This window comes from Solanum pennellii, chromosome 3 (genome assembly GCF_001406875.1).
Source record: "Solanum pennellii chromosome 3, SPENNV200".
Lineage (NCBI taxonomy): Eukaryota > Viridiplantae > Streptophyta > Magnoliopsida > Solanales > Solanaceae > Solanum > Solanum pennellii.
This window is the reverse complement of record NC_028639.1, coordinates 368,454-383,994: the sequence shown is the minus strand read 5'-3', so window position 1 is coordinate 383,994 and position 15,541 is coordinate 368,454. Positions and strand designations below refer to the sequence as shown.

Sequence of the window (15,541 nt, the reverse complement as noted above, 5' to 3'; positions counted from 1 at the left end):
TATATATATATATATATATATATATAAACTATTGTAATGCTTCTGCATTATATTTCGTTATATTTATCACCAAATGTGAATATAGGACTAAAAGAAAATTATTGTTCACATTTGATCACACAATTCAAACAAGTTACTCGTTTTCTTTCTCTTTTTTTTTTTCCTTTTTTAAAAATAAAATTGCCAACAAAATCAATTATTAATTATTATTTAAAGAAAAAGTTGTTGCTTTTGGCTTTATACTGTTCTAATCATGTGGATAATAGATCTAGTGTTAATAAAATATTGAAAAGTTTGTAAGTTCCATAAAAATTCAAAGGGTTCTTCTTTCCTATTATAGATTTGACTTTATAACTATTAATGAAGTGTGTGAAATAAAATCATAGGATTAATTAATATCTTAGTTGGTGGAAGATATATATATTTTTGTACCTAATTTGTTGGCCATCATAGAATATAAAACAATAATTCTTTTGGTCACCAAATTAATTTGACATAACAATCGATAAATTAAATTTTAGGTAAACCAAAAATATAATAATGGAATAAGACAATCACAAACTCGGGTCGTTTAATTTAACTGTCGTTTAAAATTTAATTATTTACTATAACAACAAAAATTGTTGGTAATTCACTCTCATAATGAGTAAAATTCAATTACTATACTATCAAACAAGGACTTATGGACCACAAAACTATAATGCTACGACCTTACTGAGATAATTTTTAAAGAATGTAATGGTGTCTCGATATCGAAATATCAAATCAAATGAAAAAAAAATAGATATTATAAATATTTTTATACATAACCTTGCCAACTAAGGTATTTCTCATTAGAGGACAAGACAGAAGTCAACAACTAAGTAGCTATATGTTCACACATCCCTTACCTTAATTCATACCTTAAAAGAATTTCCTAAAACTCATATATTATATAATGTATAAGCTCATTAATTCGTTTGATTTATTTCCTCTTATACTACTTCTAATTTGTTTTATCAAATATCCACCAAAATTTTCTTCATTTTTATCCTTTTCTCCTCATAGGATTTTGGTCCTTTGAGATCAAAACACATAATATCCGGCCTAGTGCGATGCATAGCATACATTAAACTATCAATCGCGTTAGCATATTCTAATTGATTAACGTATCTTTTCGAGTTCTTCAACCAATATGGATCCGCCACGTAATTTGCATTCATCATCCCATTCTAGTTTTCCAATCATGGCTATAGCCATCATAGGCATATTAGCCATTGGTTTCTTACTAGTCTTTTACTACATTTTTGTCATCAAATGTTGCTTGAATTGGCAAAGGATGGATCTTTCAAGGCCATTTTCATTCTCGATAAGACGACATACTGAAAATCCTTTAACAATTCACTCACCTGAAAATCGAGGACTGAACGAATCTATTATTCGTTCGATCCCCATTTTTAGGTACAAGAAAAGTGAATGGATCAACAATGCAAGTACAACATGTGAATGTGTTGTTTGTTTAAATGAATTTCAAGAAGATGAGAATCTCAAAGTCATTCCAAATTGTGACCATTTTTTTCACATTGATTGTATTGACATTTGGCTTCAAAATAACACAAATTGTCCACTTTGCAGAAATAGCCTCTCATCACACATTACAAAAAAGTTCCCTTTGGATCAAATCATCATTCCTCAAGATCAAGATCCTCAAACAAGTAACAATTTCATAGATGAAGATTATGTTGTGATAGAAATAATTGGAACTCAAGAAAGATTAAATTCAAGGGAATTATCAACTAGCCATTGTGCTAACAAAATTGAACAAAAAGTCACAAAAAAGAAAGTCAAAAAATTGAGTCATGAATGCATTGACATAAGAAATAAGGATGAACAATTTATAGTTCAACCGATTAGGAGATCTTTCTCAATGGATTCATCGTCGGATCGACGAATTTATGCACTAGTTGAGGAGATTATGCAGCAACAGAGGCAAGTGAGTCATGTTAAAAGATCATGTTTTTCATTTGGACATGGAAGAGGATCAAAAATGTTGTTGACTTAGAGCCATAGTAGGGGGTTAGATTTTTTGAGAACTTTATTTTTGGAGTTTGGTAGTGTTTTTTTGTTATAAATGTAAAGTGTTCTTGGATTTGTTTTAGAAATTGTAGGAAGATAGTTGTGGATTTAGAGAAAGAATGATTTAAAGGGACAACTTTACATGTATAAAACAAAAAAAATGAATTGGTGCACAAAGCATCTGGCATTAACATTATACAAAAGAAGGATCACACCTCAAGAGATGTGATGTAGACAATCTATCTTAATACAAGCATTAGTGGCTGATTCAACGGTTCAAACACATGACCTATGATCATATAGAGACAATTTTACTGTTGCTTTAAGGCTCTCGTCAAAAGGACTATTTAAAATATTTCTTTCAAATCCTTCTATTATCAAGTAAGGACGGTACATTTTTTTATGTATAGAAGAGTATGATCTTTTAAGGATTTTCTTTAATGTTCTCTTATGAAAACGATTATACAATCAAATAACATGTTATTTGTAACAGACTGCAAAAACAAATTTTCTAAGTGATACTTCAAAATTACTGGTCCGACTAATTCAGATTAGAATCGCGTGTTTACGTTATATGAATTTTTTTCTTTTATTTTTTATTGTTTTGGTTTTATAGTATCCTTGGGATTAGCATCTGATGTGAATTTCTGCATCATATTGTCTTCATGATGTAATTCTTTTTTTGTTGTGCAGCATTTTTCTTCATCCTTTCTCTCTGATTTTGGATCTTCTTTTCCCCACAAGAGCAAATAAAGACCAACAATGACAATTATTGCTCCTATGATTCTGAAAATAGAAAAAGAAATGGTTAGTTATTTAGAACATAAAGAATCCATTCTTTTCTACTTCCTCCGCAACAATTTATTTGATATAGTTTGAGTCGTCATAATAATGACATGAGTTGAGCTTAAATAAATTTGCTAGCATTTGGAACTTAAATATGTCATAACATTTGTGTTATTGTGTGAATAAACAGGGTTAAACAAAGTGAAACAGAGAAAATATGTCTTTAGTGCAAGAAGCTTCCGCAATTAAAAAAATATATATCAACTATACGTCGATCCCAACCAAGTTGAGATCGATAGTCATGTCAATTCATTTAAGCTCATTTCTGACTAATTATACAAAATAGAAAGTAATAGTTGTCTATTTTTGATAATGTAAAGATGAGTTTTTTACCTGCCCATATATAGCTTTTCCCCAAACACAAAGTATGATAGAAGTGCCACTAATATAGTTGATAGTGGATTGAACATAGTCACAAAAACAGGTCCCTTTTCCTCTGTGCACCACAATTGAATATAGCCCACCAAACCAGAAATAACTATACCCTGTTATAAATCCCAAAAAGAAAAACAAGTTGTTATCAAATTAAAAATTTCACCGGAGAGTTATATTATTCGAATTCTTTAAAAATGTTATCATATTTATATCTAATTCTCCAAAACGTGTGTTATTTTTTAGAGATTTATTATATATTCAGAAACATTTTTGATAAATTTGAGTAACATAACTAGAGAGATGATTGGACCCTTCTTACCCCATATATTGTAGACCAAAAATCAATGTTGAAACCAATAGTCCAAGCAGCTCTTTTATGTTGTACTATGACTGTGTAGAAAGCTGATTGTGCTGCTCCAACAAAACTCATCCATGTTGTTAGTGATAATTGTGCTGGATATCTTTTCAATGTGTAAGCCTGTAAAAAATTTGAAGGATGCGTAGATAGATTCAGAATTTGAACTTTATAGATTTTAAATACTGTGATGACCATTTCAAATGCTAGTAAATACTTTGACGATTGGCCGAGGAAACATTTATCATTTAGTTGGATATAAATAATCTACTTAAAGACGTGTAGGTAGAGTGTTAGGCTAGTGCCAAGTAGTATATAAAACTAGTACATATTTAGTAAATTACATAATACAAAAAAAGGATATAGAACAAACCTACTTGGTTTAGCCGAACCCATAAGTTGTCTTCTAATTCCAAGAATGTGAGTCTGTCACGACCCAAAACTAGACATATATAGCCAAACTCTTGTCGAGCCAACCCTTTATAACCTCAACACAATCAAGAAACATAGACAAGACCTCCACCTTGGAGTTTAGCGATTTTCTTATGGTGAAAAAAAAGCTTACTTACTTTATAAAATTTGATCGAAATCACATTATTATTAATTACATGTTAACTTAAGGTCATTCTATAAGCAAACATAAACTTCATATTGTAAATTCGTCTCTGCTAATGAATCTGTCACAACTAGACGATCATAATAGACTCCTAATGTCCTCAACCTAACCCTTGACCCCTAACAAAAATTAAGAAACATAAAATTTAACACATAGAACCATTTATATAGTGCAAAACTAGTCTAAATATAGACAAGATTTTAGTAAAAATGACCTGCATGATGTACCATATGGCCCATGTAATGCAACTAGCAACAGTCAAAATTGAGCCCTTGACCCAATCTTCCTTGATAACATTGTTTCCTTTATGAATATATATGAGAGGATGCCATAAATTCTTCAAAATTGCTCCTTTGTACAATGTCATAATCATAACTCCAGCCAAAGAAACAAGTGTTCCTATGATTTTTGCTATTCCTCTAGGGTCTTCAAAATTAACTATTTCCAACCTACAAGATTAGAAAACTTATCAAAAATCTTATTTTGATTCTTGTGATATATTACTTAATTTGTTTAATGTTTATAAATAATTATTCCATAATTAAAATGTGTGACCTTATAGTCTATGTGTAGAAATATATATGTAAGCTTAACAGGACACACGAGTAATTTTGTGATTGATTAGTTAATAATAATAATAATAATAATAAATTTGTAAGTGTCAAATGTTTAATTAGTTATATATCACGAGGATTAAAATTAATATTATTTAATACTAGTAACTAAGGGATAAATATGCTATTAAATCATTATATTAATAAATTAATTACCTGAGGATTATTGCCAATACAAAGGTGAGTGCAGCAATAGTGTTGAGCATAGAAGCTATAAATGTTGGAGAAATGAAATTGAAGCTCACAAAGTACATGTTTAATGTTAAACTCACTCTGAAATAAATGAAGGACAAAAAAAGTTAGTATTATTTTGATTAAAATCATTATAATATTTCAAAAGGATAATTAATGATGTTTAATTGAGCTTAATTACCCCATTAGAGAAAGTACAAAGAACTCCAATAGCAAAGCCATAGTTAACTTTGTTCTCTTTTTTCTGCATAAAGAAACAAAAACATTTAAAAGAGAATTTTTAAAAAATTATTTAGGAAAAAAACTTTTAAATAATCCCTCCTTTCCTATTTATATGTCACCATTTTTTATTTCACCGTGCATTAAGAAATTAAGTGAGTTTACTATTCTACCCTCATTTAATTTTTTTTGAGGTCAACTTTTCAATCAATGAATATGAATTAATTTATTTTGATTAATTGATTTGACCAATGAACATGATTTTTTTCACTTAGTTTTTCTATGTTGGTCAAATGTATATTTTTCAAGGTTAATTACTCACAAGGGTAAAATAGAAAAACATTGTAATTTATGCACTGATTTATGAAATGACAAGTATTATGGACCAACTATTTATAATAAGAGTAAAATATAAAAAGGAACAGAGTAAATCATTCAATTGTAGATGTGTTATAAAATTTATCTATTATACCCTCAATTAGTCATTTTTTTTAAAAAAAAAGATAGAACTTATTGAAAATTTTAAATTTTTAATTTATCCATTCATAATTAATATGGGTAGAATGATAAACTTACCATATTAATCGTTATTTTTCTAAATAAATATGTCAATTATATTCAAAAGTGAACAATTAATTAAGAACAGAGCGAATATTTACCATATTACAGGATCATAAATATATATTTGAAGTAATTAAAGGTCAAATGCACTTAGCCAAACTATTTCAAGGACAAAGAAACATAGCTTCATGATCAAAATTGCAATTATGCCTCTCAACCCGTATGTTGTAGTTTGACAATACAATCGAAGTTTAAGAATGCAAAGAATATTTTTTAAATCGTATTTTATCATAAGGTAAATATGTTTTTTTTACATAACAAAGTTCATCCGTAATATAAAAAGCCTTTACTCTAGCCAACATCTCTAATTTATAAGCAAACATACGCAGAGTAACTTAAAATCTAATTGACAATCATGTAAAAATAATGAGTAACTCAAACAACAATTCTCTAATGATCTAAGAAGGTCTTCTTATTAATCACTATCAATATATATAAAAGTAGAACCCTAAACTTATATCAACGGTTAATTATAATTATATGATACGTACCTTTCGATAAAATACGCGAACGGTAACATAACTAGACCTCCTACAATGTTTCGATAAGTTACGTAGACATGAGGGTTCATCCCATGGCTGAATGAAGCTTCAGTAATGAAATAAAGTAAAGTGTAGCAAATTTGTACTAAAATCATAAGAATATGAGGTTTGAACTTCTTCATAGCCATATTTCTTTGCAAAAATGACCCTTTTTCTTTTATAAAATGACCACAATTTACTACTAGCTAATATAGACAATTAATGTGGAATTAAGAATGGGGTTCGATTCCGTTCAAAAATTTAAGAGATAGGATCTTGTTCTTGATCAAACATATTCTTGTGGTGAAAATTATTTATACTTTTCCCACACAAAGATAGAATATGTTTCTTGTTTGTTATAAAGAAGGAAAAAAATGAACTTTGAATGAAGATTTAAAGAATGGACATAACTATTCTTGAATATTTAGTGACAAATGGAATAAAATGGGAGTCTAAGGTTGTATTATATACATACAATTTGACCTTCTTTCTTATTGGTAGTATTTAGCATTTTCTTTTCTTCAATTTTGATTATTATTGTATTATTTTATTGTCATACTCATTCCTAATCTTTCTTTTGTTAGTTGTGTAATGTTCTTTTTTTGGCATTATTATCGATTTCATACATAGATATATTCCTTTTTTTCAAATTATTTTAAAATATCTTTTTTAAATCGAAAATTCATCGAAAATCATCGTTTTATTTCTATAAAATAAAAATAAATCTCTGTACATTTTATTCTTTTCAAAAACCATAGGGATTAAACTTAAGTATATGCAATCCAATATAACCATAACATTATGAATTTTTTAAAGAAGAGAAACAACACTAAGTGGATTAGTACATTTTCAAAATCCCACTAAAATAAATTACTAAAATAGATATGATAATGGAACCACATAAAAACTCTTTTGCATATATTATAGTATAGAAAAGCATTAAAGTAATCATCGGATCAATGATTAATAGTTAGAAAAAGAAGAGGTAAAAGTGTAAACAAAATCTTCTATATAGTTGTATAAACTTTCGAATTCCCTTGAAGTACTCCATGGTTCGTATTAGGTGGGTATTTTACTAAAAATATGTCATGTATTATTTGATCACTTATTAAATCATGATAAAATTAATTTCCCTACAATTAGTATCGCCTTTGAAAGTTTAAATAAATTTTGAAGATTTAAAGTTTATTTTTCCTAGAAGCTAATTAATATAAACAGAGGGCAAAAGAGTATAATTCACTAATTTATTAATAATTTCTTAATTATCGTATTAAATAAAAAATATTCATCTAATATGAAATAGAGTGAGCGTATATTTAAATCTCAAATGAGGATTGTACCTTAGTCTCTATATTTATTAACTATCTGATATTCGAAAATCATCATTCATACTTATTCTTTGTTTTTATTGTTTTGGTTTGATTTTTTTTTAACATACTTGGAATTAGCATCTGATGTGAATTTCTGCATCATGTTGTCTTCATGATTTGGTTGAGATTTTTTTTAAAACATAGTATTTGATGTTGAGAATGTGTTTTGAAAGCTGAGTTGTATTTAGACTTTTTCATCGATCGATTATTCCTATTCTTTCATATCTCTTTTTTCAAATTAGGTCTAGACTATACGAAATAAATTGGAAATATGTCATTTAACTTGACTTTATTTCATATTTATGTTTTTCAGTTTTGAATGTGTATAAATAAGTACTTAAACTTGCATAAAGTTGAACAAACACATGAGCTCTATGTGACATAATAAATGTAGGATATAGGATACCACATAGGACAAAATTATCATGTAGAATGTCAGGTTGGACATGTATGTCTATTCGCTTAATTTTATACAAGTTTATCTATTTGTGCACACCCGAAATTGAAAGATATAAATGTGAAATAAAGTCAAATTAAAGGACATATTTATATATTATACCAAACAAATTTAAAATTCCTTTAGTGAACTCGAAAAACTCCGCATACCTATTTTTCTAATTTCAAAATCTTTGTTTCTAGGTTGAAGTTGAAATAATGAGTCAGTTTGATAAACAAACAAATATTTGAAATATTCTTCAAATATTATATTGAAACTATTAAATTAAAATCTATGACTGAACGAGGCCTATATTATTGTAGAAAATCCATTGAGATTACACTAAATATATGTATCATGTATGTGTAATCCAATATCACCAGAACATTAAGAACTTTAAACAAGAGAAACAACACCAAGTGGATTAGTACATTATTAGGCTCCACTAAAATAAATTAAAATAGATATGACGATAGAACCACATAAAAGCTCTTTTGCATATAGTTTATAATGAAAGCATTAAATAAACAAATCATGGAATCAATGATCAATAGTTAGTGTCTATACAAGTATATAAAGAAAATGAATAATATTACACCATATTAAAGTGGGCATTCTTTTAATTCAACAAGAAGCAGATGATATCACATTATATTAAAAGTATTTTCCAACTATTTTAGCTTACTTAACCTTATAAAGATTCGTTCACTTTCGTAATACAAACCAATCATGTTTGCTAATTGCAATAGTAATTATCACTTAAGATTACGATATTAAGTTAAAATTTGACAAATAAAAAGGGACAGAAGGAGTATAGGCTGAACTTGATCCATGGACATTATGAAAGCACATTTTCTCTAAACATTTTTTAGAATGAATTAATGACAGTAACTGCAACATGATTAAATTAAGCTAAAATTTTGTTTAGTTGACTCCTTTATCTGAGCACTAAAAAAAAGCATATGTTGCTGTTGCCAGCAATTAAAAAAAATCATAAATGCTGATTCTTTAAATTTATTTATTTTTAAATAATGGCCACAGAGCTAAATATACCGTGAAGCACAGAATTTTTTATGATAAGTTGAAGATGAGATAGTAACACTGGGTATATCATATTAACTTTGGAAGAATTGATACACCCACCAGCGGATGTCGCAAAATAGATAAAATTTCTCCACGATTAATTAAAGGTTTAAATTTGAAAAGAATTGCTATAGGGAATGATTCTGCTTTAATGAGAGTCTCGCACGACTTAAATTTAAATTAAAACCGAATTAATGAATATTAATAGCATATGATTATACTTTTTTTAAAAAAAAACAAAGAATTGATGCTAAATATCTAAGGATTTAGAAATTTGCATCTGTGGTGGAAAAAGAATGATGACCTTGTTAGAATTAGAAAGATGCAAAGCAGAGCATTTTCTAAATTTTGCAATCATAAGAGCAATTTTGTGTGTTTCATTTTTTCCTAATTTAGTAGGGAAACCGTAGCCAACCAATTTTTGTTTCCCTTTATCTTGGTCTGGTAAAATAAGGAAAAAGAACCTCACTCGTTCTTTTTTTTTTTATCTTCGTTGTTTTTTTATTTTTGATTTTTTGAAGGTTCATGTCTCTATATCTAATAAAACCTAAACTTAACAAGTGATTAGATAGATACTTCACTTGACTGAAACGCACTTTGATACAGAAAATATAACTTTTTTCGTTGAAAAAGAATAAATCACTTCTTTTTTTTACAACACTGCAATTTCAACTTTCCGCAAGATATATTTAAAATCACAAAATTAATAAACATTTTGATATATTTCACATAACTACAATTTAAGGTTTAAGAAATAGAAAGTTCTCTTTTTCTTCTATCATACTTGATCAAACTCAATCAAACAAACAGAGAAATTAATTACACACACTTCAACAATTATATTCACAAGGTAGTTTTTCTTCTATCATACTTGATCAAACTCAATCAAACAAACAGAGAAACTAATTACACACACTTCAACTATTGTATTGACAAGGTAGAGGGTTAAGATTGCATACACATCACCCTCACCAAACTCTATTTAAGCATAAGTTTCACAAGGTAGAGGGTTAAGATTGCATACACATCACCCTCACCAAACTCTACTTAAGCACAAGTCGTATGTTGGTGTCATTAAAATTGAACTCTAATCATATCCTATTATATGCATCTCAACATCTTATATGGAAGATTGTCTAACGCTTCACAATGTTAATGGCTCAGCTTGAGAAGGATTCATTTCAAAGGTGACAACAAACGGAGTAGGTTATAAAACAAAGATACTGCATATTGTTTTGAAGTTACAATACATAACAATATTACAGTTTCTCTTGCACAGTAACTAATTTTTCGATTATATGGAGTTGAAAAGTGGTTATTTGTGAATTATATTCTTTTCCTGTCAAATTTATGTGTCTATCGAAATAAAGCAAATGCAGCAAAGTTATAAGAACACTTTTAGAAAGATTGAACACGAGAACCAATAAAAGCTAACAAATTAAATTACTAGGAATTGTCAACTTTAGATTGTTTTTGGGGGGACTAATACCTAAATCAAATTTTTTTTCTAAATGATAATTTATCAGCAACAGAAAAATCAATCAAACAAAAACGAAGCTACAAAGTTGGGAAATTTAACCGAAGTAAAATTGCAAAATACAAAGCTTACAAGAAACTCTTCAAAGGGGTATGGCATGCTGCAAATCGATCACAGCAAAATTGAAACATCTCTCAATGTCTCATATCCCTTAACCTGTTTTTGTCTTGGGAGCCTTCTTCTTTGGGTGAGAGGATCTCTTGGTAGAGTTCTTCATGCCAATAAAAAAGAACAGTGCACCAAGGAGTGCCAAGCTCTGTCAAAAAAAAAACAGCCGTAAAATACACAATTAAATAAAAACTTGAAAAGTTTCATTCTAGATCTAGCAATACGAGACATGGATGAAATAAATGATAAATTTCAAGAGATATATGTTGAGTTACCTGAGTAAACTTGACAAGAAGTTGGGCAAACTCTTTCTTGTCAACATCGTAGTTGTAGAAGTCGTATAAGATGGGAGTAGCAATGGCTTGATGAATAACCTTCATTCAGGAAAAGCAGGATGAAGATGTGGGTCAGCAAGATGAAGCAAACAAATTCAAACAATTCGCTTGTTTTATACTATGTTGCTCAGACTCTTTAAAAGTGTTACTGAGTGCACTTAAAATCCTCCAAAAGTAGTGCGGTAACACTTTTGAAGAGTACAAGCAACACATTTTAAAGCAACTTCATAAATTTGTTTGAGCAAATAGTAGATACACACCAGGATTATAGCTCCAAGAGAGCTACCAAAGACAAAGAGAAGGCTCCCAAGACTCTTCATGATCAAGGCCCCCAAAATTAGATGTTTCATCTGTGAGTGATATCTTAAGTCATTAGACCAAATGGACAATTGCTAAAACCAAATTAAAATAATCAAAAGAAAAATAGTTATTACCTCAACATGGGGTACTTCAAATCCAGTGTGTGTTGCGACATGCTTAGACAAAACATTGAACTTAGGTTTTAGTGCTTTTGCTGCTGAACCACCATCAACCCCAAAGTCGTTGAACCTATAAACAACAACAAAACAAATCAAGATTCAAAGAACTCAAGGTGCTGCTCTTTTATGATCTCTTAACATCTCTTTTTGATATTCTCCAATGTCTTAAAAGCCAAGTATGAAACGAAAAAAAAACAAGTAAATATACACAGTTTGAAGTAGATATGTCTATCAATGGACTACAATTCCAGTATTTTTCTATAAATAAGCCTACAATTTTGCTATTTGGAAAGGCACTAAACTTATCAATTTCCTGAAAGCATATATGAGTTCCATAGTGAAGGGGTAGCATAACTGAGCCTGATTTTCCTCATCAACTATAGATATCTCTACAATATTTGTGTTACTATTCTCTCCTCTTAAACAACTATTCTGCAGAAAGGATGTGAATGCTACTCGCGGGCTACATTGCACTGTTATATTCCGTACCTTAAAATCCCCTCAAACTAACAACTTGTAAATGGACAAGTTTCAGGAATAAAAGAACATAGAGAAGTCAATAAACAGAAAAGACTTTCATAACTGATCTATTTCAATTAAACAAATAAGTTTGAGTTGAGTTTTAATAATATATGGGATGGAATTGTGGATGTTTAGCATGGAAAGACTTCACAGCTATTCAGCTCAAGAACGGCATTCTCCCACAAGACCAGAAACATGCAAGGTTCAACTGCTAACTTCGAGAGTGTTAAGTCTTTTTTTATTCTCTTTATATGGCTGGGAGTAATATCACCACATAGAAAATAGAGTATGTTATAGTCACTTAGAATGAAATAACAATTTAACGGTAGCAATTTCAAACTAAATGTATAACACAATCAGTAAGTAGGCCAAAATTGGAACAGATAGCAGGTACACAAACATTCAGATCAATATCACTATAGGAAATATAGAAGCAAACATAGCGCTTCGAGTAGATCAATGCATAGAGAGAGAAACAAACACACTCATTCAACCAAACAGTAGTTAACTTTACTACCAAAGAAAACAATAAGTACTAGCTAAAAGAATTAAACAACTAGCTGATCAAAATCAATATATTAAAATTCTTAAACCTCAGGACCAATTCAAGTCTACTAGTAATTCATCCAAATCCCACTTGGTCCATCTCCTAAGCTACTAGTTCAAACCAAGGAAAAACCCCCATAAGCTACTAGTTCAAACCAAGGAAAAAACCCCAACAGTCTCTAATCACACAATAACAACACAGTAAACCAAACATAGTGATAATGACCTCAATGCAACTCAAATAATACTACAAAGAGTTGTATGGACATTGAAACAGCATAAGCGAACACAGAATCAGAGTGGTTGCAACTCAAATTAAATTATTAAGTAATCAAAAATGCACATTCAACTTAATGGCACTTAACTTTACAATCAACATGAAGTAAAAGTATTAGCTAACAGAATTGAACTGGTCAAAAGCCATATAATCATTTCTTAACTTGAGCTCCAATTCTAGTCAACTAGTTCATCCAAATACCTCTAGATCCATTCCAACTCCACTGATACTAATTTAAACAAAGCAGAAAACAATAGTTTCCATCAAAGCACACAATAAACCACACAGCAAACCATAACATATGAACTCAATGCAACTTGACATTCTATACGGACTGAAAAGGAGAGCTAAAACAGAGTAGAATTGAACAATTAGCTTATCAAAAGCAACATGATCAACTTCTAAAACTACAGCTCCAAATCCAGTCTACTAATACATCCAAATCCAACTAGATCCACATCTAGCTTTGTCGAAATCACACAATAAACCATACGGTAAACCAATCATAGCAATAAACAACTCAATGCAACTCAAATAATACTACATAAACTAGTACAGTCAGTAAAACTGCATAAAAAAGAGAGAAACAGCGTTAAAACATACTACAATTGAATAATTAGCTTATCAAAAGCCACAACGAACAAATTGCAACACTGCAGCTCAAAATCCAACTAGATCCGGACCTAACTTTGTGTAAATCACAGAATAAACCATACAGAAAACCAAATCATAGCCGTGAAGAACTCAATACAGCTCAATAATACTACAATACATTGAAACTGCATTAAAAACATAGAAAATAGAGTAGATCTGAACAAGCTACTGATGAGTTTCTTACTCTTGATAAGCAGATAGAACGAAGACTGATACAAAGAGAAGCCTCCCTAAGAATGATAACAACCCCATTACTGTAAACTCAAAGCTTTCTCTCTCTAGAAAACAGCAAGAGATTCAAAATAGAGAGAGAAAATACAGAGGAAGACTTCTTCTGCATTAATAGTTCGAATTATTTATATATAGGGTGAGAGAACAGTACAGTTCATTTTTCTATTTTTTCTAAAAAGAAAAAGAGAAATTTAATTATTTTTGTATTTTCCCTCCAATGCCGCGCTAATAAATATTTGAAGTTTTATTTTAGCAAACTCTTGCGAGTAGAATAGAAGTAAATACTCGCTTTATGAGTGTTCTGATTAAGAGAACACGTTTCAAGGACCAATAGGATTTGGCCAAGTGATGTATGATTAGTGACGTGGCTGATGAAATGAGCGAGTATGCAACAACTACAAGTGCAGCGGCTGGTGAGTATTTCTTAATTTTTCCTCGCAGGAAAAGTATTTTGCTTTTATCGGAGAAAAGGAAAAGACCCGAAAAAAAAAGGAAAATTTATATTAAATGTTATAGTCATAGATTCATAGTTTATTTTATTTGTTATTCGCAAGAAATGTCTTATTTTTTTGTTATTTGATTTGATATATAATTAGTTATTTTATATATTTCAAGATAAAATATTAAAATGTTTTTGTATATGCATAAAGCACAAAAAATGCAAATACAGATTATATATTTTAATCTTATACACTTATAATTATGTAAATATAGATCTTATTATACAAACTATAATGTATGAAAGAATTCATACAAAATTGAAGAATTTGTATAAAATTGTCTGTATCTAGTTAATTATGCAAATTAAAAGTTTCATAACAAACATAAAATTTATTATGAAACGCAATTATGCAGAATATAGTTATAACATACAAATATGATGTTTATGTGTCTTATATGTGAAAGTTACTAAAAAATATTTTTATTTGAAATGAAAAAGCCCATTTATTTATACTTTTTCCATAAGGATTTTTTAATAATTTGAAAATCGTTAAAATCGATATTTAAAAATTTAAAAGTAATTTATTATTCCCAAATAAATAAAATTGGATGAATCAAATCGATAAGCTTTTTGATTATTTTTCAACTTATTTAAGTCATATATTTAAACATTAATATTATTTCAAGTATTCTTTGCAAGAAGTGCTACGAAATAAAGCTTTAACTTCATAATTTAAAAAAAAAATTATGATCAAACATCTACTTAGTATCAATAAATCGGAGTGGCGACGGAAGAAGGAACACTATGCATTATCAAAGATCTTGAGTAGGCTCACGCTCTATTTGACAATCTTTCACAATTAAAAACGATTAGTACATAGATAAATAATATTATTAAAAAAATATGAACTATTAATTGAGCGTTATTTCAACTAAATAAATCCTATAATCTACAAATATAAGATTTATTACCTTTAATTAAAGATTTTGAGTTTGAATTATAAAAATCTTAAAATACTATTTCCATAAATTAATTCTACGTGATCTCAATCTAGATTAGTTTGAAAAATCTGTAGTACTAAAGTTTATATAGTTAATTAAAAATAAT

At 29.0% G+C, this 15,541-nt stretch overlaps 3 protein-coding genes across 3 annotated transcripts; 1 reads left to right on the top strand and 2 right to left on the bottom strand.

The window, feature by feature from the left end:
- Positions 1 to 866: 866 nt before the first annotated feature.
- LOC107015422 (RING-H2 finger protein ATL16-like) lies at positions 867 to 2,315 on the top strand. Its single transcript, XM_015215685.2, has one exon. The coding sequence runs from the start codon at positions 1,175 to 1,177 to the stop codon at positions 2,039 to 2,041; it is 867 nt and encodes a 288-aa protein (XP_015071171.1). The 5' UTR covers positions 867 to 1,174; the 3' UTR covers positions 2,042 to 2,315.
- A 95-nt stretch (positions 2,316 to 2,410) lies between these two features.
- On the bottom strand, positions 2,411 to 7,029 carry LOC107015421 (WAT1-related protein At2g39510-like). The gene is made up of 7 exons (XM_015215684.2): positions 6,385 to 7,029; positions 5,235 to 5,297; positions 5,018 to 5,134; positions 4,462 to 4,696; positions 3,596 to 3,754; positions 3,235 to 3,386; positions 2,411 to 2,841 (listed from the first exon to the last, which is right to left on the bottom strand). Exons 1-7 carry the CDS (start codon positions 6,561 to 6,563, stop codon positions 2,652 to 2,654), a joined length of 1,095 nt encoding a protein of 364 aa, XP_015071170.1. The 5' UTR covers positions 6,564 to 7,029; the 3' UTR covers positions 2,411 to 2,651.
- A 3,690-nt stretch (positions 7,030 to 10,719) lies between these two features.
- On the bottom strand, positions 10,720 to 14,106 carry LOC107015420. The gene is made up of 5 exons (XM_015215683.2): positions 13,946 to 14,106; positions 11,718 to 11,832; positions 11,544 to 11,633; positions 11,224 to 11,322; positions 10,720 to 11,096 (listed from the first exon to the last, which is right to left on the bottom strand). The coding sequence occupies exons 1-5, from the start codon at positions 14,011 to 14,013 to the stop codon at positions 10,992 to 10,994; spliced, it is 477 nt and encodes a 158-aa protein (XP_015071169.1). The 5' UTR covers positions 14,014 to 14,106; the 3' UTR covers positions 10,720 to 10,991.
- Between the last annotated feature and the right edge of the window lie 1,435 nt (positions 14,107 to 15,541).